Source organism: Scleropages formosus, chromosome 8, assembly GCF_900964775.1.
Source record: "Scleropages formosus chromosome 8, fSclFor1.1, whole genome shotgun sequence".
NCBI classification, from domain to species: Eukaryota; Metazoa; Chordata; class Actinopteri; order Osteoglossiformes; family Osteoglossidae; genus Scleropages; species Scleropages formosus.
In genome coordinates, this window is record NC_041813.1 from 18,184,712 (window position 1) to 18,208,928 (window position 24,217).

Below are 24,217 nucleotides of genomic sequence, written 5' to 3' on the forward strand. Positions count from 1 at the left end.
TATCTGTGGTTCCATTTGGCAGTCGTGTGACAGATCTGTTGCAAATTGTCAGTGTGTGCATCCTGTGCTGGACCACATCTTTGTGTGTTGGCGCACCAGCTGCCAAACCTCAAGGGTTATGTGCTACTGCAGCGTTTAGTCATAACTGCGCATCTTGGAGACGCTTCCATAATTCTGCATTTGTTTGTATGTGTGCATTTATGTATCTGTGTAAAGGAAGTATTCAGATATATTTGAAACTTGTGCGTGCTTCCGTTGTGAGCCTGTATGTGTGTTGAGTTCCAGTGTGTATGGTTTGCTAGACCTGTACCCATGCAAAGAGGTCAGTGTTTTCGTTTTGTTTTTGGAGTGCTCACCATGAATCATGAATCAGTATCACAACTTGCACAGTCCCCTAAGATCATGACAGTTCCCCACTGCTTCTCGCGGAGCAATAATTAAAGGGAGACTGCTCCACGCAAAGGGAAGGCCTCGTTTTTGATTCATGTCGAAGCTCGCATACGATATGCAGTGAAGTGTCTTCAAAAAAACTGAACAGTCAAGTGTGTGCATCGCTGGAATTTTAATGCTGTTTTATCTGTATACCTCAAGCGTTCTGGAATTTTTGACGTAATTGCCGTAACATGAAATGCACTAAGGTGACTCTCCATTCTTTCTCCTTTTGTTCTGTGGTGCTGGTAAAGGTGACTCTTCTGTGGGCTCCGTTGAGTTTGTGTTGTGGTTTGTTGGGAAGTCAGATCGGTGACCCAGAGTCAAAAGCGATACTTGATTCTGAGAAAAAGTCAAGCACCGGTCTGGAAAGCGGGCGCGTTCGTTATCATCGGAAACCAAGTTATGTTGAAACGTATTCCTTTTGAGTAGAAAACTCACGCAAGCCCCTTTGTTTGCAATGGTATTCATAGCTACCACTGCTACTAAAGCCACTTTATCTGAGTGGAATTGCTAGGCGTTAGTGAGAGCACCAGGCTGCCCATGAGTGGCAGAGTCAGTTTTAATTTAGTTGTAAATATTCCATCAAGAGGAAGGCCCAAGGGTCAGGGACACACACCGTGTGGCTGGTTACCATGTCAAGACACTTCTTTCGCCTTTTGGTCTCACTCAGTACAACTGAATAGCCAATAAGACCAAAAAAAAAAAAAATCTTTGGTCAGAAAAAAATATATATTTTTCACAAACAAGCATGTGTATATGCATGCATGTACTGTATATTTACTTAAATGATGTACAGCCAGCTGTTCTTTTTCATCTTCATTGTGTACTGTGGTTGCCTATTAGTCTGAATAAAATCAGGTGTCAATGTTTCTGTGTCAGTCTTTTGTCATCTGAAGAAAGGTTCCTCCAAATTATAGATGAATAAACTGCTTTTCTCCTCCTGCTTGTGTTGTGTTGACTACGAACATCAACATTTTCACAGAGTGGGGTCTGTGATTGCAGTTATAAGAATTGAAGCGGGATTGGCAGATCGGGAGGACCAGTGGAAGGAATGTTGTTAGGTGCCGTCGATGTCGACTCATGGTGACTCTGTGGATAGTTTCCCTGAAAAGCGTCCAGTCTTCCGCCAACTGGCTAAGTGGGGCATCCGTGGCTAAGCAAAGATCCATAGTTGAAGTTGGGGGGTAAAGCAAATGGTTGGGAGTCAGGGACCAAAGAACAGGATATGGAATGTGTTGGCACAGGGGAGATGAATGTCTCATTGAGATTCTGCAACTGAGAAGAGGCTAAGGGGTGTTTTTGTAGCCGAGTGCTCCGATTAACACCAAGTGCATAATCGGAGCCAGGTTGCTGCTTGTTGAGATGCGGGTGTGGAAACGACAGCAGTGACAGCGATCCAGATGTCCCAGTCTGCTATGCAGTCGCTAGTGTATACAACTGATACGGTACAGTGTTCAGTATTGCGTTTTCGACTTACGATGGGTTTATCGGAATGTAACATCGTAAGTCGGGGACCGTCCGTAAATTGAACGGATATGGATCGAATGTGCAGCCATGTCTTATGCCTCTAGCAGTTTTGAACCATTCTGTTTCCCCTTGTCCCGTTCAAACTTCTTGGTCGTTGTGCATGAGAACGACCAGGTGTTCTGGTATACCCATGCTATGTAGTGCGGTCCAGAGTTTCTGATGATTCAGACAAATGCCTTGCTGTAGTTGATGAAGCACATGTAGATATTCTTTTGACAATCTTTGGCCTTTTGAAGAATCCACCTCACATTTGCCGTGATATCCCTTGTCCCTCGCCCTTTCCTGAATCCTGCTTGCTCTACAGGCAGTTCTTGCTCCAGGTACAGTTGCAGTCTCCAATGAAGGATCTTAAGTAATATTTTGCTGGCAAGCGGGATCAGGGCGATTGTGCGATAATTCCCACAGTCATTCGGATTATCTTTCTTTAATATCGGTACGAACACATCTTCTTCAACTTGTTGGCCACTGTGCTGCATTCCATATTTCTTGATAGAGCTTTGTCAGTATTGAAACAGTTGCGTCTGACTCCTGCAGCAATTCAGTGGGAATACCACCAATTCCAGGTGCCGCCGCCTTTGATAATGCTTTTAATGCTGCTTCTACTGCTTCTCTTATCACTTGTGGTTCTTGTTCATAAGGCATAGATGGACACGCCTGTTATTCCGCTTGATCTTTGTGGTACAGTGACACGGTGTATTCTTTCCATCGCTTCTTGATTTCATTTGCATCGTTGAGCATTAATCCTTGAGCGTCTTTCAGCATTCCAAATCGAGGTTTGAAGTTCTTTAACTGGCGTAGTTTCACAAAGGCCAATTGGGTCCTGCCCCTGATATTTTCAGATTCTGTTTCTTTGCATGCCGTTATAGTACTTTTCTTTGTCCTTTCTGGCGGCACGCTGCAATCTCCGGTTGAGTTCAATAACTTCTCCTCTTTGTCTTTTCACTTTGAGCATATTCAAGGTTTCTTCAGTCATCCATTTTGGCCTCCTTTCTTTTCGTTGTCATTGCAAGGATCTTTCACTTTCTTCAAGCACGACTTTCTTGAAGTCTTCACATAGTTCTTCTGGTGCACTGTCATCTGTCCAATGGGGCGAATCAATTTTTGCAGGCATTCTTTAAACGCTGGTGGTATGTTCTGAAGAATGTACTTTACTACTTGCCAGATTGGCTTGCTCTTCTGCAACTTGAACTTGAGTTAATATACTAGTAACTTGTGACCTCTACCACAGTCGGCTCTTGGCTTTGTCTTTGTTGACGATATTGAGCTTTTCCATCACCTACTTGCGCAAATATAGTCTACCTGATTTCTGTACAATCCATTGGGTGAGGTCCATGTGTAGTTGCCTTTTGTGCTGCAGAAAGTGAATAGATTGTTCATCTTGCAGAACTCATGCGCTCCCGCTTCATTCCTGTTGTGAAGTCCATATTTTCCAAGCACTTGGCCTTCTTCATTTTCCCTGACCTTCACATTCCAGTCGCCCATGACTGTGTTATGTCTCATTTCCACGTTTGGTCGATTTAAGCTTACACTTGTTCGTAGAACTGATCAAGTTCTTCCTCTTCTGCATCTGTTGTTGGTGCATACACCTAAATGACAGTTGTATTGATGGGTGTTTCTTGTAGACGAATAGAGATCAAACAATCACTGATTGCACTGTATTTCATTATGGCCTTTGTGAGCTCTTTCTTGATTATAATTGTGACGGTTCCTGGGTGGTTTACAACGGTAAAGGTGATTTACAACAGCTTTCTACAGAAGGCATCAGACAAGTGATTTACTTTTTTTTAAACAGGTGTTTAATTCCTACTGTATTAATTCAGGGTAAGTACCTTGTTCAAGGGTACAGCAGTGGAAGCAGGGATTCAACCCCAAGTCAGTCTGATTGGGAAGTGATGGTTCTAACTTCTGTTCCACCCTGTCCTACACGTTCCACTTACAAAGTAGTGTGTTGATTACAAAGTGACTCTATTACAAAGTAAACTGAATTAATACTTTACTTACCTTAGTACATTACTATTTTGAAATATCCTGAATGCATAAATGTCACAGCTAGAACTGTGTTAAAGCATGCATCTTCGCAGCAGTATGCTAATCATTCTCAATTATAATTCAGCAGAGGAAGCTCAGCAACGTGCAGCAGTGAATCTGCAGATCCTTTTATCCGCGGTAAGTCGGCAAAGGTGTGTTGCTAATCTGGCTGGTGGGCCTGAAGCACGATCACACGTAATCCCAATTCTGCTGTGCAAGAACAGCACGGACCTGAGATGCTCATTAACTTTAGACGGTAGCATCAGCAGAGGCCTGTAGCGAATGGAGGGTGTTTTAGGAAAATGGCACATTTTAGGAAGGAGTGTGTGGGCCCAGCTATGGGTGGTTCCTCGGTCCGCAAGCGTTCTCTCTCTTTCTCTCTCTCACACACACACACACACACACACACACACACACACACATATACATATATCCACGTAGACACACACAAATGCCAGCTAACTGGATTAAAATGCTTTTAATTCCTGTCACATTAATGGCATTTCGGCAACGACATAAAAGCTACAGAAGAAAAATTTTCTTTAAAAATCTCATTAGAAATCAAACTAGATCCAGAGACGTGGGCAGAAAGCATGACTGTGCCCCTCTCTGCACTTCCTCCCAGTCAAAGAGCCCCACGGTGCCACTTTTTCCCAATCCAGCCCATGTACAGTAAATAAATTTTAAATATTTACACAAAGCATCTCCTATAAGGGGTTACTTTATCACACACAGCATTAAAACATTTATTTTATGAGTACTTAAGCATAAAATCTAGTCAAATTACTGCAAAAAAAAAACCAAACTGTACGCATTGCTTGTACACGTCTTAATAAAATGCAGGAAGATGCTATGCCTTCGACAAAGAAAAGGTGATAATCTAATATTCAGGATACTTGTCAGCCATTGCTAAAATCGGACAGTCGATACCCAGCAGCTCGGGCAGAACACAGGAAGGTGTGTGTGGTAACAAGCAGCCTTGGGTGTCCAGGGACAGTGACACAAACACCGGTGCAGGACCTTGCATGTGACCTTACTTTGTCACGCATGCTAATACGATTTAAATAACTCGACTCCACAAAATGAAAAATGTCTATAACTAGGATAGGATAGGATGGCACTTCATTAATTCCTGTAGGGAAATTAACGAAATGACACTTTATGACTGCTTTACGAACAATTCGTTCTATTTCTTTGCATCTTGATTCCAGAAGGAGTTGCGTTTCACAACCTCATCCTTGTGCGTGGAATGTGTAGCAGCTGTTCGCACTCGAGCAGCGATGTAGCTACGGGTTGGTGCGGAAACTGACTGGGAGATGACGCCCCATGACGGGTTGCGCCACGACAGGAGAAGAGCGCCGAAGACGAAGATGAAGCCCCGACTGAAGTGAAAATGGAAAAGGCATGTCCCGTGCGTAACGGACGCCTGTCTGCGGTCCAGGATTCATGGGTATGTGACCAGGGCGCCGCGATCCAGGCTGGGCCGCCTACTCCGTGCATCCATCATCGGTAAGTTCATATCCAGTTCATGGTTGCACTGGTCCAGAGTCTATCCTGGAAACATGGGGACTGAGACAGGGTACACCCTGATGGGACACCACTGCATCACAAGGCAAGCACATGCTCTCGTTCATTCACACACACACACACACACACACACACACACAGGACAATTTAGAGTCATCGATCTACCTGCACTTGGACAAATCTCCCCTGCAGTTCGTTTTTCCTATCTACTGATGATGAAAACAAACAGCTGTGCTAATGTGACGCAGTGGTAAGGAGTACGAATCTCACTGGTTGCTCAGCGGCGGTTTTGTTTGGAGGGGAACCTCGAAGTGGGGCACTGCCTTGGGGAATGGGGTGGAATAGCGTGCTTTAAGACTGCTGAAGAATGGGAGGGGGCGAAGTCCGGCTGCAACCTATCTGACGGTGGGAGTTCTGGCCTAACGGGACCAGAGAGCAACCGACCCTGGGGTTCAACTGCCATGGTCCTTTGTCTTTTTAGGGGCTCAATTACAACCTTGTCCAACTGATTCTTTATGCAAAATACTCCTTTGATTTTCTACCACGTGAAATATGGAACGCCGTCCTCCCCCGACCCTACTTACTGTTCGGCGACGCCCTAGAAGAGCCCGATCCAAAATGACACGATGCAGTTCCCCCACGTTCTGCCCTAGTCTGCAAAACTAAGACGTCTGCTATGTATTTGTTCTCGCTGCACCTCCTGCTCCGGAGAGACCCCGTCCCCTCAGGGCCGCCCCACTCTCACCGGCTGTACATGCCGAAGACGAGGAAGCTGAAGAAGATGGTGACGCCCACGAGGGAGACAGTTGCCGGGGCAGTGAAGAACTGCCGGTAGTTGATGCGGAAGTACCACACCACGGCCAGCATCACCACAAAAATGGGCACAACCAGGCTGCTGGTGCTGAGTGCCAGGCCCGCGCCCCCGACACCCCGTGCCGAGGCGGACCCAGCGTGTTCTACCCCGTCCTCGGGACCGGCCTCGCGCAATGCCTGCGACACGTGGCAGTGGATGACGCTGTTGTGGGTGATGTTGAGGGAGAGCAGCGTTCGCTTTGGGTCCTGCAGCAGCTGGCCCTGGAAGATCAGCTTGATCTGCCGTTCTTGGCCGGAGAAGTACTTGCTGCATGGGGAAGGGAGAAGGGTCGGTCAGTCAGGCTGCCCTTCGGCGACACGCGCCACAGACCTTGGGTCGGCAGCTCACCTTTTGAGGAGTCCCACCGTGTCCTGGGGCTTGAGCACGGCCAGCTCCTCTGTGTCGTTGAGGAACTTCAGTCGCACGGTGATGTCAGCAGCGGGCGCCACTTGGCTGAGGGGTGTCGCCTCCTGTTCCTCTCCATCGCCACTGTCTTCCTCCTGCTCATCGTGGTGAGGGGCGGACAACTCGCTGACGGCACCTGCTCTCTTCCGCATACCCTGGATGTTCAGCAGCTGGTCGACGCCGGGCTCCGCGGCACCCTCGCCGGCCCCTTCCACCACACTGCTTTCAGGGGCCGGGTCCTCATCCTCCGGCTTGTCCTCCTGGGCCGGGGCGGGGGGCTGCGGCTCCGTGGCATCTGCGCCCGGCGGACCCCCCATGTAGGCGTCGTGGCCACCTAGGCCGATGAGCGAGGCGTGGGCCCCCACGGTGAGGATGGTGCCCAGGATGTGATCTCCACGCTCCACGACGTGGGTAGATAGCCAGGCGAGGACCAGCGCCAGCCCAAGCAGGACCACGCCCCCCGCCACCGTCACCTCGTCACCCACTCCGTCCAGCATGGTGAGCGCACACACGGCCATCGCTGCCCCTCCGCACGGCTGCTGGCGGGACAGAAACGGCACACCTGACAGGCATGGACTGTTTCACCAATGAATATTGGGAACACCTCTTTTGATTGTATTTTGCAGCAAAAAAACATTCTTCCTTATCCTTAAAACCTATGGGTATAATACTAACATTAATATTGATTCTGTGATGTTTCCTGGTCTAATGAGCATCTGGCTACAAGCCAGGATGAACGCTTACTGATCTCCTAACGGCATGAACTGATCGCAGGGAGGAAAAAAACAAAACACTTGATCCTTTTATTACACACAACTCTATGATGCGGTTCTCGATGGCTAAAAATGTGTTTTTACTAATCCGCAAACATCTGATCTGTACAGACAGCCGGCTGTGGATGGTGGTAGAGAAGCAGAAGGCCTGTTGAAGACACTGTGACTCTATTAGTCAGTACAGGACAGGACTGGAGAGGACAGGACAGGTCGCTTCGCCCTGATCGTGTATTTATCGCGACTCCAAAGCCAAAACAGTGTTACAGTGTAACAGTCAGTTAAATGGCCCGAACTGCTCCGCCGCCGCCGATTAGCGGTTCTTCCATCGCGCTGTTAAAGTCCGTTTTTAAACCGCTGGAGTTGAAAACATGCACCCACTGCACTGTAAAATTAAATACGATGCGAATCAAAATGACGCTGCTCCCTCTCCTCGTCGATCGGATTAGTGATGTTTCATTAATATTTTATTGAGAAGGAGCCACGGCGACCTTCGCCCCGCGCAGCCATCTGCGCGTCTCATCCGCCGCCGTTACTCCACCGATTTGTGAGCCGCCGCAGCGCTGTCGTCTCCGGCCAGACGCGGGCACGCAACGAGTAAAGCGAGGACGGTGTTTTTACCTGGTTATTACGTCGCTCACACCATGTCAACTGGCCTTTAAGCCCGCGCAGCCGCCGCTCCGAGCGCCCCTCTCTCGCATACAAACACGCTGACCGCGGCGACGTCACCGCACAAAAACATGTGCCCTACGTCATCGGCAAAATGTGCCGTCTACGTCATCAAGCAAATGCGGTTGTCTTCGTCATCGGATAAATACGTCATCGAAAAGAAAAAAAGGAGAAAGAATTGAACCCAACCATAAAGCACAAGCACAGAGTGTCTACATCAGCATAACATAGTCAAAAAATTAAAAGAGGTGGACCTCAACACAGAGGACAGTGTTTGGCATTGCACAAGTGTTGATAATCTATGTAAGGTGTTTCGAAAGTCATTGGAAAAGCACTAGCAGGTCGTGTTATGAAAAAGGATTGGAAAGGGAACGTGGTCTTCGTCCCCGCACCATTAGGGTTCGTTCGTGCATGTGTGCGTGCATGTGCAACCAAGGTCAACAAAATGAAATTCACAGAATATTCCAAAAGCATCTCTTCTGATACAGGATGGACATGCATTTATTTAGTGGTTATTACAAACAAGACATGCAATGAGCTGCCTTTCTTTTTTCAGTTAACATCTCAGAGCAGCACAATCAATTTTCGAGCCACAGAACTTCTTGAAGTTGAGCGTTTGCAGCTCTCATCGCAGCTGTCCTTCTGGGCTTAGCAGTAGGAAATCCTTCATCGAGGCAGGGATGTCCAGCTCCTTCATGGCAGAGTGACACCGTGCTCCCATGTGGCGCCGAAGCGCACAGCGGCATAGGTGTTGCAGCGAGCGTGGCTGGCCTTTCATCCGCAGCACAGACTCAAAGAAAGGTTGGTGCTCCTGAAAGAATGCCAAAAAATAAAACAAGGGATCAAGGGGAGAGCACAAATGGGGCTGTAGCGGAAAATATGCTGGCTTCAAATCCCTGCTCCTACTGAAGTACAGATGCTCCTCGACTTACAATTTTTAAACTTTATGATGGTGAGCTGGCGATAGACATTCAGTAGAAACCGTACTTCGAATTTTTAATTTTGATTTTTTTTCCCAGGCAAGCGATATGCGGTGCGATACCGTCTTGCCATGCTGGGCAGCGGCAGCAATCCGCATCTCCCAGTCTGTCACGCAGTTGCATTTTTCAGATTTCTGTGACATTATGGATTCACATCTGTGTCTCCTGCTACTGGTGGGAAGAAGAAGAGGAAGACAATTACTCTTGAGGAGAAACTCAAGATAATTGCCCAGCATGAAGGCGGCAAGCCCCTAATGGCCACCGCACGTATGCTAGGCTATATTGTTCAGGAGGGTTAGGTGTAATAAATGCATTTTTGACTTACGATGGGTTTTGCAGAACGTAACCCCATCGTAAGTCGGGGACCACCTGTACCCTTCATTGAGGTTTCTTACCGTGAACTGAAACAGTAAAAAATTATGCAGCAGTATAAATGGGCCAGTCTTTGTAAATTTGATTATAACACTGTAAACTCTCTTTTATGATGGTATCCACTGAATAAGATTAATAATAAAAGTAATAATAGGAGGAAAAGATAAATGGTAAAGGCTGAATGATATACAAAAGATGTAAGACAAATAGACAAATGCAAGTATTTTATAATGCTTATAATATCCATCGATGTTTGTCAGCTTACCTGCCATAATTCGGTAGGCACAGAACTGATCAAATCCTCACATGTGGGGATGATTTCGTAGCAGTTGAGTATGACCTCCAGTGTCAAAGGAGAGAGGGAGCAGAGCTTCAGCATCTAAGAGGGGTTGGAAGGATGTTACCAGTGAGCACAGTAATATCAATTATTGCCACTTCCCTGATTCATACATTTACATTTATGTGTATTCATTTAGCAGATGCTTTTCTCCAAAGCAGCTTATAATGATTCACGAGCTGTTAAGGGTGAAGGGCATCTAACGTATATGGAGGGGGGTGGGTCTGGGACGCCAGACTGCACTGTTGAGCCTTCCGGAGGTGTCGTGGGCCTAATTCAACGAAACACCAACGAAGGGAGGTGCCAACTTGACAACCTCAATGAAATACCCATGTTGGTACGCTGTGGTTGTGGTGGTTAGGGAAGGAAGTTAAGTTGCTTGGTCTTGAGGCACGGAGATATACGTTGGCAATGCTGGATGTCTTCCTGTGTGGCTTCATGGTGAGGCTGGTTGCACTAGATCCTTGTGTACAGCCGTTGTAGTATACACATGAGGTGTAACATCTCGTCCCGTGTATCTTGAATGAATGTATCTGACACCTTTGTCCAAGGTGACCTACAGTGTCACACATATTACACAAAACTGCCTACAGTCATTCACGTATTTATACGGCACAGCAGCGCAAAAGACACATTCACTTACACACTGTTGGCAATTTACAGTCACCATTTCACCTAAAACACATGTCTGTGGACTGTGGGAGGAAACCAGAGCACCAACAGGAAACCTGCAGGGACATGGAGAGCCACGGCAACTAGGTGCCATGATAAATATCTATAATTCTTGTTATATAATACCATAAATGTATTACAGCTGGGGAGACACGGTCACTGGATACCGGTGTTTCCTTACAGTAACAGCACAGGTGGGGATGTGCTCTGTTCCCCCAGCCATGCCAATGTAAGATACAGTGTAACTGTAGGCAGATGAGTTTGTTTGAATTCTTTGTGTCTGTGGCCTTTGAGCGTGTTTCCGAAAAGCATTTCTAAGAAGTTCCAGTTCCGATTTTGTTCACAAGCTGCACCTTCCGTGCTTTCTGGTCCCCCCCTGGGCCCCGATGTCTGACCTGGGGTGAGGCGAGCTGTGCCCCATGGTTGAGAAGTGAGCGAGCCACATCCTCTGGGTGCTGGTCTGGGAAGTCCTCCACTGCCTGTTGAGAGCAGGAAGGAGAGAGCAAAGTAACATGGTACATCTCATCCATCAAACAGCACCGCATGGACATGCCTTACTGTGTTAAACTGATGTGAGGTTCTTCACTGGGTGTTCTTTTCGCACTGTGCGTTTAATGCACTTGTGTAATTAGTTACAGTTCACCTGATGTTGTTATGAGTACTATTAATCATTATTTACATGATGTCTTTTTGGCCCAAGAAACAATGTTAGCACTAAGCTACTTACAGTGATTTACTCTTTTATACAGTAGGGTATTCTTCCTGGAGGAATTCAGGGTAAGTAACTTGTTCATGGGTATTACAGCGGTGAGCGGGATTCAAACCTGTTTTATAGATTTTTCACGCAGCTACTTCGGCAGTGTAACATAAATGTTTATATATTAAAATGAATAATCAAAATATATATTACTATGAAGGTGATTAGGAATTGTTGATATTCGAATAAAATTTTAGGCAGCTACTCGTGTGATGTACATTGGTTCCCATGGTGGAAAGAAACTAACCGTACTTTACAAGTCTGTCTTTCTGCTCATGTCATGTACATATTGTATTTTCTGTGAGATGTACATTGCTTTAGAGAAAAGTGTCTGCTAAATGAATACATGTAAATTTCAAGGTTACACCTTTATACCGTATATTTCAAGGTTATACCTCTCACCACCACGCAACCTGCTGCCTGTATGACATTTTTATTTCATCACATTGGCCTTTTAAAACTGGGTGGATGTGGTTAAGAACAGAAAATACATGCAACAAAAATGTTCTTCATCTTTCTGAGACCCAGCAAAAAAAAAAAAAGGCTTTTAGATATATTCCAGGTTTTTAGACATATAAGATTTCTAGGAAGTGTCCGTGCCCCATTCCAAAAAGTGAGATCATTTAAAGTTCGAGAATTTATAAGGTGCATTAGGATTTATTAGCGCATATGGTCTGGGAGATCCACCTAAAAATGTGCCCTCTGGAGTGGACAAAACTGATTGGCTGCATGTCAGGAGGAAAAGGTGTGTGTCTGAGTTGCTGTTCGCCACAGCTTATGTTCCTGCCTCTTTGTTACCTGCAGCAAGCAGTCCATGGGGGTGTAACCGGCACAGTTTTGAGCGTCAGCCTGGGCACCGTACTGCAGCAGGAGCTCAGCTATGCGCGGGCTGCAGTTTCCACAGGCATTGTGTAGAGGTGTGTGCCGCTTTCTGCCAGCCGTTCGAGGGTCAGCCCCGGCTTTCAACAGCATTTGCGCCACTCGTAGAAAGCGGCCGGCTTCTCTCGGACGCTCCGCTCCTGCGCAGGCTGCGTTGAGTGGCGTCTCACCCTCCCGGTTGCGAGCAGAAACGTCCGCCCCATGTCGGAGAAGGAGCTCCACATGTTCCTCTAGGCCGCGGCGGGCGGCGATGTGCAGCGGTGTGAGGTCACCCTCTCCAGAGGGTATGTTCACCGATGCCCCGCCCACCTGCACCAGCAGCTGAGCACACCTGCAGCGACCATGTGTAGCACAGATGATACCGCATCTTTACACACGCGAGTCAAATTACACCTGACCACACTGTCATTAGCATCACACGACACTTCCACAGAAAACACAAATTTACTGTGAATCATATTATAGAGCTGAGGTGTCCCAACCTGTGGCTTGAGAGGTGCATGCAGCCTGCAAGATCATTAAAATAAAATTCTGTATATACTGCACCTACCATAAACACTGTAATTTCTATGAAGGCATACAGTAATAGTATAGCAATTCATACAGTAACAGTATAGTCGGACACATAGTGAACACACCCCAGGTCTAAATAAAGTAGAATAAAATTATTTTTCAATGAAGGCATTTAAGATTCAGTATGTTCTATTGATTTTTACAGATGTGGTTCTTAGACCCATTCACAGTAATGATTGCGGCCCTTGGCCAAGGAAGCCCCTCTTATAAGACGGACCGAAAAATTTTTGTGATCACACTACAAATGGAGTAATTTCAGAAATGTATAGATGGATCACAGACACAGGATCCATATGGATGTGGAGCACTGATACTGAAACAGTCGTGTACCAGCTCCAAGATCTGTCAGCATTCAACTGGAAATACTCTTTAAAACCACCAGACAAGTTTGGGCTATGAGCTGGATGCTCACGCAAAAGTTGCCGCCGAGCTGCAGAGGTGCAGGGCACCGTTGCCGTCGGCGGCCAGGCGGTCGGGATCGGCTCCATGGGCCAACAGCAGCTGGACGCAGGACTCGTGGCCGCCGGCGCAGGCATCGTGAAGGGCTGTCCTCCCGCCGGGGCTGGCGTCCACCTCGGCACCACGGAACAGCAGCTCCTCCACGCAGGCTGCATGGCCCCTGCCCGCCGCCAGCCGCAGTGCCGAGGTCTGCTTCGTCCTGGACGTCAGTGTCCACATCCCTAGGGGAGCACGACAAAAGCAACGTTGTCTGGAATGTGGGCAGGGTGTGCGTATGTGGGTGGGGAGGTCATTGTCCCCTCCCGCTTTTACATCCATGTGTTGGCAACCCTCTCCGTCACTCGTACCCATCTCCGGAGCCCACGTCATCTCCTCCTGCACCGTCTCCATCAGGGCGTTGACCATGGTGGGGTCTTGCAACACGGCGTACACCCTTGGCATGTCCCCACATGCAAATGTGTTGTGAACCGCGGGGTCACGGCAACGGTGCGCCATCGGGGCTCGCGGAGCTGTCGTCCGGGGCTGCTGCCCGGAGAGCCTGGGGGCCGGAGCCAAGGGCGTCCTCGTCAAGGCCCTCCTCCGGGCGAGGGAACGGCGCGCGTCCTCCCATTCCTGCTGCTCTCGCTCCAGCCGGAAGGAGCGCAGAGAGGCGGAACTGAAGGCAAACGTCTCCCTGGACATGCTGTGTGGGTACCCTCACCACTCACCTTCAGCTGCTTCTGGAAATAGGGGAAAGAAAAAAAAAAAAACCCACACACAAGCACCAGTGGAGTACTTAGCACGAACATCAGTTTGTTTTAATAGGAAATGTCTGATTATTAACCAGTGGTACGAAGAGAGAGGAAAAAAAAACATTAACCTGTCAAAATTCTCAGGACAGTTATGTGGTGTCACTCCATGGTTGGTCATATCAGTTATTTCTCCTTGAATGCTTAACATTTCTCACTTTTGTCATAATTCCTTATCTCTCAAAAATGTTAAGTTAATTTTTGAATCGCAAATTCTACAAGCGCTCAGTGCCACACATTCCAATTTTTAAAGCAGAGAGTGAGTCTCCAAGCACTTACCTGTCAGCTTCGCATAACACCGCATAATTAGCTCTAAAATTAAGGATAAACGACTTCACGCGTTTAATAATACTCAGTATATGCGGGCAATGTTGGAAGTAACCTTCAGAACGTATGCCTGGCTTTTTTTTTTTTTTTTTTTTTTCTAAGCACGAAGTTCCTGATGCTAATTTTGGAGCGCCACCTCAGCTGGGGCTCTTCGTATTAATAGCCAAGTAATGCGAGCTGGCGGGCTGCGGTCGGGTAGCAACGAGACAAGCGAGGAGGGGGCGCTATTGCACAAATCTCCACTGCGCCTTTAAGCGGACAGCCGGCACGTTTACGTACGTACGTACGTACGGATGACGTTCGCACGTGCCTACATCTCGAACGTGTACGTAGCTGCTGCCCTGTTGCGCTACTGCGGAGCATGTTTTTGATGCGGTACCAGGTGTCATCCTGCTGTAAAAAAAACAGACCAGCAGCCTTATTTAACCCTTGTTACTCCAGATCCGCGCTCCTCGGTTCTGGGGCAGATCTTTCTCTCACGCAGTTTCGCAGAAATAACAGTTTAGTTTACATAATGAAATTTCTTTTGACTAATAAGTGAAGTCTCATAAATTAATTCACAAAGTTTACCCAAGTATGTGCTTTCCAAACAAAGACGTGTTGGAAAAGACATTGACACCGTGCTCAATTTGTGACGGTCCCCGAGAAAGAGCTCTTAAGTTAAGACTTAGCTTCACCTATTTTTGGTTCTGTTGATACGCACAAAAATTCTGGTTGGACCTCCTCAGTGGAAACGTGGGTTTCCTCAGATTTTTCTTTTATTCTTAAGCATGTTTTGCTTGGATTTCACAAATCATGTGAGAGAGATGACACTGAGGCTCTGACAACTGCTTCTCTTAGCATCTTACCCCATTGGTGATGAATGGTCATCATTTGCTTTTCTGTCCATTTATGTTTTATATTTCTTTTTATATTAATTTATTGTTTATTTGTTTGTAAATTTTCTTTTCCTTTGGCATTGTTTGTTGGAATATTTGGATCTGTTTTGTTTATGATCCTTGCTTTTGTAATTACTGGCTTTGTCAATAAAGTTTTTTCAAAAAAAGAAAAAAAGCGCCTCCGTAACACGTTACGTATCGGTGACACTTTACGTACCTACGTACAGCTTGAACTCTGAGGCGGCAAGAGTTTTGTCGTTACCTGTAAACTAGCGTTAAGTTAGCTTTAACTATCGCGTGTCCACCCGAATTGTTCATTTTAAATATCAGTTCTGAGGACAAAAATAAATGAAAGCAAATGGTAAGAATGTGGTGAACGGAACGGTTTCGGTCTGACGTGTCAGCTGAGCTGCATTTTGTAGAGAATCAGCGCTGCCCACCCGCGCTGGACTCACTTGTTTTTCCCTCCTGACCTGGGCCAGAGATAATACTCAGTCAACGTCGTGTCGAGAAGGATGTTTAGAAACAAACAATAATTTAAAAATGATTACATTTCTGTGAAAATAAGTCGTGTGTCTGCTTCCATCATGCTTTTTCGTAGGCATGCAAGTGGAATGGGCTCTTTGACGTGGGAGAAGACTTGGATGAGGTAGGCATCGTGTGGCAGTTTTGGTTTGTGATGCTGAGGACGTCAGTTCAAATTAATCTGTACATCCTGATCCTAAATAATACAGACAGACCAATGTGCAGAAATTAATGTAATAGTACATTCCATCTTAAAGTATTGACACTACATAGTGGAACCCCACATTTCTTACAGCCAGTTTTATATATTTATTTTTCCTTAATTCTTCACTTTGGTTTTGCCTTCAGGATTTGCTCCACACCGACTGGGATGTACCGACAAAGCCGGTTCCTGCTGCTGTTGAACCCATTTCCGAGGCAACCTTTCTCCGGGCTCCTGCGCAGTCTGCCACGAATCACCCCATTCTCCTCAAGGCCTCCTCATGTACCACGCTGAAGAATGAGTTGGGAAGCTCCTCCCTCGGTACTGTTGGTGGAGCCACTGCAGGCTTCGGTCTCAGATGTATGTCCAGTGCAGCTGTCTCCTCTGCTTCTCCGCACAATTCCCTTTTGCCTTTTGCTTCCGGGCTTGTGGATCAGATGGAGGGTCCAGTCCCCCTCTCGCACGAACCCCTTGGCTCTGAGGGCCACCGTGAGGCAGGCCCCTCCCCAGATGACTTTGATGACTGGGATTTGGATTTGGAGGAACTGGATGAAAATGCTTTGCAGTCGCAGGGAGGGATTTTGATGGACCGCTCCACTCCAGCACCCCCCAGTGAGGACTCTGTCTCTCCGGCCAAAAGAATGCGGGACTCTCTGTGTGGTGGTGAACTGGTCCCTGGTAGTAACCTGGATGGGTCTGGCCCCCGACCTGCTATTGCTTCGCCCTTGACGAGGCATGTGTTCGTTTCCAGCCCCTCACTTCATCCAGGAGTGACATCTTTCACAGTGCGACCTCTGACAAAAGCAATAACTGCAGGTCCTGGGACTCTAAAGCCAGTTAGTCCTCCAGCGCTTCAGGCTGCTGCAGCTGGACTACAGTCAGTGGGAAGCCTCCAGTCCTCATCTCACATGCTGCAGCCCAATAGGTTTGGACCCCCAGCACTTACCCCTCGGCCCTTGCATACACCTGTCTTTACCAACCACTTGGTGCAGTTGGTATCAGCTGCCAACAAGACACCGCAGAAGCCTGGCACACCAACATTGCGGCCCAAGACTCGCCGCTTCCCGGGCCCTGCTGGGCTTTTGCCCCAACAACAGGTGTGTGCAGGTCCATCTCAGTGGGTTAATAGACTTCCAGTCCCCTTTCCATGCATGTTTTCAAATGACTTAAGATGCAAATTGCTCCCTGCTTTTAATGAGGTAAGCATCACATAGCGAAGACATTAAAGCTGAGTCTACACAAGGTCCAGCTATCTAAATGGGGAATCATTGTAAGTAAGTTGGTATAAGACCTCATAGTGTGAATCACCATATTAGCACTAGCTAGTAAAGAGTAATAACAGTAATTAGTTGCTTGGTTGCTCTGGTTTCTGGTCATAGCTGTGATGTGATCAGAACTGAATACTTCCAAGCATTCTGGGTTCTGTGAGCTGTAGCAAGAATTCTGTGTGTATCTCAGTTTTGGCCATGTAAACATTCAAGAGGTAATCTTTGCAGTGGTGACAAGTGAGAGTTGGTGAGGTCAAGATTTATTCCTGTATGTTGTTTCTTTGCATTTTATAGCTAAATGGACGGAGCTTGGATGACATTGTAGTGCCCCACCCGCAAACACCGGCACATGGAGCCATGGCTCAACTGCGCAGCCAGGTAGTGTTGACACTGCTGCAGGGGTGGGGCTGATGTTATGCTGTTGCATGGAGATGGGTTCTGCTGTTATTGTGTAACTGGGCATTCATGTTCAGAATGTGTTTTAAATCTTATTAGTATTTGGTAACTAAAATAAAGGGAATGAAGTTATCTGGGGCCTTAGGTGGCAGAGTGGTATAAAGCTGTCATTCCTATCAAAGAATTCAGGTTGCTGGTCAAATTCTTTGATTGCTGACTCCAGCTGTGGTAGACTTGATTCAAGCCAAGGTGCTTATCTTGAATTGCTCCTGTAAAAGTTAGGTAGCAGCGTTAATAATGATAATTAAATACTTGTAAGCGGCCATGTATAATCACCTGACATTGTAAGTCATATAAATTAATGAATGTTCAAAAAAATGTCTAGATAACTCAAGTGGTGGTGTTGGTTCTTTCCAGATTCCCAGCTCCCAGGGGACTAGTGATGAGTTCAGTGGAGGCACTTGGGCTGTAATGAAAGCCGAGATGGGACTGGATGAGAGGAGTCCCACCTGCTTCTTGCACTCCTACAGCATTGTCATGGTGTTGCGTAAGGTGAAGCCCCACGCTGATATTCTGTTTTGTATTACAGTTGCTCCCTGACTTCGGAACCTTTGAGTAATAAATCATCTCTCCCATCTCTAATGAACACTCCCAGTTAAGCTTGTCAGGAAGCAACTATGTTAATATGAAAGTGTTTTCGTTGTCTGTTTAAAAGGCTTTGGTCAAATTGTGTCCAGAAGGCTGGAGTAGGAGCCTTAATAATCAGGAAAAAAAATGTTCCTAGTTGTCATTGTCTGTATTTTTCTGCTTGTGAATCATTGTAGTGATCATTGTAATGCTTTTCTTCACCCTAATGTTCCATTGTTAACGGCAGTTTACATGAATAGATGTGGTCCAGGCTCTGTGGTCATTTAACTGATGGTTTGTTGATGAATCAAGCCATGTGGAAACCCTAAGCACCAGGTTTTTTGTGTATGTGCCCATCCCACATCAGGCTGCCCTGAAACAGCTGGCCAAAAACAAGGTGCCCAATATGGCCGTCATGTTGAAAAGCCTGCTGCATACGCATGCTGATGCCAAGGCCGTGTTCCAGGACCCCACAGGTACTGGTTGTTTCTGCAGTTTGGAAAATGCAAATACATCTCATCTCTCTCTTTGCTACTAATTTATTATTCTGTTGCTTACCTGATGTTTGTATGCCAAACAGCATATAACTGAGGTCATTAGGAGAAACGGTTATTTTTGCCACCAGATAAAATTTATGCAACGTGCTTAATTGAGGTTATAATAATAGCTATTACATTTAATATTTTGTGGGTATATGGTGGCACAGTGGGTTTGGCCGGGTCCTGCTCTTTGATGGGTCTGGGGTTCGGGTCCCGCTTGGGGTGCCCTGCGACAGACTGGTGCCCCCTCTTGGGTGTGTCCCTTCCCTCCAGCTCTACGCCCTCTGTTGCTGGGTTAGGCTTTGGTTCGCCATGAACCCGCTTGTGTGCGATTTACTATTTTCAATTTTTTTTTTGGTAGGCTATGTTATTAATGTAAGTGTTATATTTACACTGGCAGAATTAACTTGGTACTCCCGTTTTTGAGTTATTACACATAGTACAGATGATCATATTGTATTTGTAAGCAATCAGTTCCATCTCATCTTCATTGGGCAAAAGCAATCAGTAAGGATTCTCTGCATCTGACTGCAGTTCTCTGTCTCGGGAATTTCTTTTGCTCACTCTAGCAAATATATTTCTATGTATACTTGACTGTTTTTCTTCAGCCTGAATTACTGGGCCACTCTGGTCACCTTTCTTGACCAGTACATTATTAGAATCTAAAGGGACAAGCTGTCATATTTGGTGCTATTGCTTTTGCAGTTTCTGTCTTTACAGTGGCTGGTTTGTGTTCTATAGCTCTTCACACAACCGTACTGCTTAAGTCCACAAATCAATGTCGATTCTGCAAAGTGTCTTGTCATCAGGATGCACATCCAGTGCAGGTCTTGACTTATTCATGAGAAGAGCTGCTTTAGTTTTGTTTTTGTCAGTCACACCTTAAGAAATGTGACTCCTCACCTTCAAAGTGAGTTCTCGCTGCTGTGGGAGGTAAATGCATTCATTGCCTTTTCATTAATGCCTCTCTAAAACACAGCTCTGATTTCCAGTGTGGGGGGATTAGAGCTAGTCCCCAGGCAAGCGAATCACAGCGCTATTTATGACCACAATGAAATAGTTCTGTATTTGGCCCCAAAATGGGTTGGACACACAGTAGCTGATTTTAAGAGGATTGTTTGTAGCACTCCAGCACCCAGGGATTCCTGAACCCAGCTGCAGAATTTTGGCAGTTGATTTCGGTGACGGAGGATGGAGCGACAGTCTGAAGGTTGATGAGGTGTTGACCACTGCCTGTGTTTGATTGGGCCCATAAGACCTAAAGGCAGGGTGGCAATATCTGTGTTTCTCCTTTCCTCCCAGGAGAGATGCAGGGAACAGTGCATCGACGCCTCCTTGAGGAGAGACAGGGTGAGCTGAAGGTGGGGGCTGTGCTGCTGCTCAAACAAGTAAGGTCACTTCTCAGTTGGGCAGGTTCCCAAACCAGTGAATGAAATATTTTAATGTTTACTAAATATATATTAATATATTATATATTAAAAAAAGAAAAAGGACACTAAAGCCTTTGTTTCTACTTATCAAATCTGAAGAATAAAGTGAATTGTGCATGAAGGTCTCAGGTTTCTATGTGTGAAAGGAGAAAAATCAGATCAGCCCTTGTTGTGCATTGGAAACTTCTCCTAATTCTTGATATTTTATAAGATGTTCTGTCATGCCATCATAATTTTAAGATGCAGTAAAGACCACTGCATTAGAATCGCTGGAAGTATTCCGAAGCGCTCTACAATTGTTTCCACACAATCAATTGGAGAAGTATCCACTGAGAGAGAATAATTGTAGAGGCCTGTCAGTCTCTGCCACTTGAGCCATCATCTCTCTAGCTGTTTAATCAGAAGCCTTGAGCCCCTGGGAGGCTGTGTGTGACCCTTTAAAGTGCATCTACGTTTGTAGTGTAAGACAACAGATGGAAAAGCTGGCATCCATCTGTGGAGCTTTGCATGCTGCGTTAGTCTCCTTATGGAGCTCTTGCTGAGGCTTTCTCTGTGACACCCCAGTGTTCCAGCAAACCAGATTTCAGTCCTGCCATTTGGCAGATTCATGTGAGCCCATGGTTATTGCACCAGGTGACTGTGTTCGGTGTCCATATCTCACTGTCTTGCCATTCCGAAGGTGGGTGTTTTCTCGCCATCCCATCGCAACCACTACCTGAATGTGACACCCAGAAACCTGCTGAGGATTTACCCCCCAGGAGGCACCATGTGGTCTTCAACCCAGCAGTCCTTTCAAGTTCCAGTGAGTACTGGGAGGAAAGGAGAGGGTTATTAGAATGTGTCAAGGAGACTGACGTGTCAACCACGCCACTGTCACTGATTTCCATTTTACTGCCAAAGATGATTGTCAAGTTCAAACTTCACATTGAAATGAGAATTTTTGTCGACATGCGATTTGCATAATCCATTTTCTGCCTCAGTGACTCTTCGAATGAAGGCCTGTTTATGACTGTGATGGGGATGATGAAGACTTGATTATGTCTTATGAGCAGTGTTGGCATTGATCTCATATCTTACATACCGAAGGCTGCAACATACACCCTATATGCCCATGACTAGGAGAAGCAGATGACCAGGAACACACAGTCCTCCCTGGCAGTAGGGGGCATCGTTTCTCAAATGGAGATGATCTACAGCAATGAATGTGGCGAGCGAGGACTAACGGGGAACGACCCTGGAGCTGAAGCTCAGAGTGAGGCGGGTGATTCAGCCTGGGATGCAGGTCTGTCTTTTGCCTTCAGCAGAGCACAGCATCAGGTCACATGCAATAAACAAAGGCCCTCATGAATCATCCTCATGAATCATACATTGTCTGGAAGATACGCACTCGTCACTATGAGCTCAACATTTCTCTAATGCTGTATTTTGCACAAGTGGAGTTATGCCATAGACAGGCCTGCTTCTGATCAATTTTCTTTCTTGTTGGACATATATTTGCACAGTTTGAATGTTCTTTAACCATTTAAGATCCTGGCAGCAATGACACTGTGTATGTGCGTGTAACCGCTGCAGCTTTCTCATGGTCTAGGTGACTTAAGTGCTCTCTTGTGTGTGTGTGTGTGTGCGCGCGTGCAATATATACACACTCACTCACTGTCACACTGGAGGACTGATCCATGCCTGTGTCCCTCTTTGATGCAGATGATCTGGACCAGTTGTTGGGGGAGCTGCCTGAGGAGTCCTGCAGCCTTTGAGGTGGGTTTTTGAGAAGCCCAAGAAATTTTGGACAAGGCAGAGGGAGGAGACAACCGTGACATAAGCAAGGTGATCACGGTGGTGCTTTTGGTCCTCAAGATCTGACCCTCAGGGACTCTGTTCTTTTGATACTTTGCACAAACATTTTTTGTATATATGTATATACACATGTCAACCATGCTTTTGGATCTGAACACTTCCTGTTCCAAAACTGGTACACTAAATATAAATGATTTTGTTGGTGAACCTTATACCTTTTAGTTTACTGATTGTTCCAATGTTCCTGCTTAACAAATGTGTATATATATAAAATAATAAAGACATCAGTTCTTGCTTGGCAAATTTCAACTCTGTGAATAGGCTTTTTCATGAAATGAGGAAATGCAACAAAATCATATGTAATAATTTGACCTGGTTTTTTGCATCTGTTTTTGTCACTTCTGGATTAATTTCCTTGAAAAACTGTTATGCATCTCCTAACTCTTCAGCAATGTTATGTTTGAATCAGGTTTATGAAACATTGCTCTTCTGGACACCAGCTATTACTAGCTTGCTATTCTATGTAAGCAGAACCAGTCAAAATTTCTCAGCACTTTGTGTAAGCTGTTAGAGTACATCAATATCTGTAAATACTTGAAATGAGGGAAAAACTGAAACATGCCTATGGCTTGGATTATTCAAGATAGCCAGCCTTTGCCTTTACAGCCACACGTACACAAGATATTTGCTTAAGTTTCAGCAAGTGAGACTGGTGACTGGCTGGTGGTCACAGGCAGAATATTAGTTAAAGCACTGGACATGTGACTGCAATGCAAGTATACCCTGCTTGTAATATGATTTTGCATGTCTCTGTTTTGTAAAATATAGTGGAACTGAAAACTTCCAGCTTTGATGGGGAAACACCTGTGCTGCAATAGCTCACTATTTGCCTGATTGGTATCTCTGTAACCAGTCTTGGCGAGAAGAGCCCTGATGAATTGCTGTTGTTAGCCACATGCTTGTTGGACATGGGTCTGGGTGGAACCTAACACTTTGAACTTCATCTCTAACCACACGGCAACCTCCTACCCTGATCGGTACATTAGATTTCAAAGAACCTTTCTTGTCTTATCAAGTCACTTAGGCTTCCGCGGCCGTTGTCATTAGACTGGAATTTAACGTCTTCCAGAGTAGACCGCGTCGTCATAGAAACTAATCCCAACGTTTCGTTTCCTATGTTGGAAACATCCTCAGGGTTCTGCATCGTAAACCCTTAGACGTTGTCTTCATGGATCATTGCTGTTGTCTAGTAGGTTGATTGAGGAGTTCTTGTCTTGTCCAGCTTCGCTGCATCTACCACTCATTGTCAGCAGGGGGCAGACATATACCTGACAAATGCAGAAGGTGCGTGTGCTCTCTTATTCAGGCTGTGGTGCTGGTTGTCTCCTTGCTGCTGGGCTGGGATCTTAAGGAGGGCATCTCTCAGGGTTCAGAAGCCTGAGGGTGCAGCTGCTCTTCACTTATGTCTCTCGGAGGACATTCGGGTTCAGGCAGCTCCATGCAGCGAGTGGTTCTTCTACATGCCGACAGTTTGTCCTCATCTTCAAACTGCTCTGTTCTGCCTGTAATTACTGAGCATCGCTCTACTCTCGAGCTTATTATGCACCCTAATTATCTCCTGATGGTAGCTTACAATTTTTATAATCCATTAGGAACTTATGAAAGTGTAATTACGTGTGCAATCTTCGCAAGTGTATCTGGCCAGTTTAATTAATTATTTGATAAAATGTCAACATGTCCGCTATCAGCTGAAAGGAAGTCTCCTGCAGGCATTTTTTTCTCAGAGAAAAGCTTCTCAGCGTCGTGGCATTTCATTTTAGTCAAGGCTGAAGGAAACTTGAATGCCGTGATACTTAAACATGAGTCAGGTTGTGAGCCATAGAGGGCTGTGTTTGTACACAGATTGTCAGCCGTTGACCTAGGCTGAACTCTTCCCTTCCCTGCAGCATCTGGGTTAAAATGGTTGGCTGGTGAGTTGGTGACCAACACTTTCTCCACCCTCACTGAAACATGGCTCGAAAACGACTGTTCCTGTGTTACGTTTGCTCTGTTGTATGGATGATTAGATACTGGTAAGTACATTTTGAAACAGTGTAAGTCACTTTGAACAAGGCATGAACTAAATGTTATTTCAGTTATGATGCTAGAAGATGGTAGGAGGTCCTGGAACCTTTGCCCTGGAAAGTGAAGTCTGGTATCCTGT

General features: G+C 46.0%; 3 protein-coding genes across 7 annotated transcripts; 1 reads left to right on the forward strand and 2 right to left on the reverse strand.

Annotated features, from left to right (window-relative positions):
- Positions 1-4,412: 4,412 nt before the first annotated feature.
- tmub2 (transmembrane and ubiquitin-like domain containing 2) lies at positions 4,413-8,276 on the reverse strand. Of its 2 annotated transcripts, none has more exons than XM_018757203.2 (3): positions 8,164-8,276; positions 6,716-7,308; positions 4,413-6,634 (listed from the first exon to the last, which is right to left on the reverse strand). In XM_018757203.2, the coding sequence occupies exons 2-3, from the start codon at positions 7,288-7,290 to the stop codon at positions 6,256-6,258; spliced, it is 954 nt and encodes a 317-aa protein (XP_018612719.2). In that variant the 5' UTR covers positions 7,291-7,308; positions 8,164-8,276; the 3' UTR covers positions 4,413-6,255. The 2 variants fall into 2 exon arrangements, with proteins under 2 accessions (XP_018612719.2, XP_029109671.1); XM_029253838.1 differs by having other exon boundaries at positions 6,716-7,311.
- A 431-nt stretch (positions 8,277-8,707) lies between these two features.
- On the reverse strand, positions 8,708-15,283 carry asb16 (ankyrin repeat and SOCS box containing 16). 4 transcript variants are annotated; one of them, XM_029254309.1, is made up of 8 exons: positions 15,204-15,283; positions 13,588-13,959; positions 13,194-13,461; positions 12,128-12,539; positions 10,968-11,051; positions 9,829-9,942; positions 9,587-9,592; positions 8,708-9,022 (listed from the first exon to the last, which is right to left on the reverse strand). In XM_029254309.1, exons 2-8 carry the CDS (start codon positions 13,919-13,921, stop codon positions 8,837-8,839), a joined length of 1,404 nt encoding a protein of 467 aa, XP_029110142.1. In that variant the 5' UTR covers positions 13,922-13,959; positions 15,204-15,283; the 3' UTR covers positions 8,708-8,836. The 4 variants fall into 4 exon arrangements, with proteins under 4 accessions (XP_029110142.1, XP_018612712.1, XP_018612714.1 ...); XM_018757196.2 differs by lacking the exon at positions 15,204-15,283 and adding an exon at positions 14,308-14,468; XM_018757198.2 differs by lacking the exon at positions 15,204-15,283 and adding an exon at positions 14,308-14,434 and having other exon boundaries at positions 13,588-13,956.
- A 285-nt stretch (positions 15,284-15,568) lies between these two features.
- hrob (homologous recombination factor with OB-fold) lies at positions 15,569-22,082 on the forward strand. The gene is made up of 10 exons (XM_018757191.2): positions 15,569-15,594; positions 15,835-15,882; positions 16,107-17,057; positions 17,523-17,606; positions 18,042-18,176; positions 18,619-18,727; positions 20,093-20,178; positions 20,900-21,022; positions 21,340-21,502; positions 21,922-22,082. The coding sequence occupies exons 1-10, from the start codon at positions 15,592-15,594 to the stop codon at positions 21,972-21,974; spliced, it is 1,755 nt and encodes a 584-aa protein (XP_018612707.2). The 5' UTR covers positions 15,569-15,591; the 3' UTR covers positions 21,975-22,082.
- Positions 22,083-24,217: the final 2,135 nt, after the last annotated feature.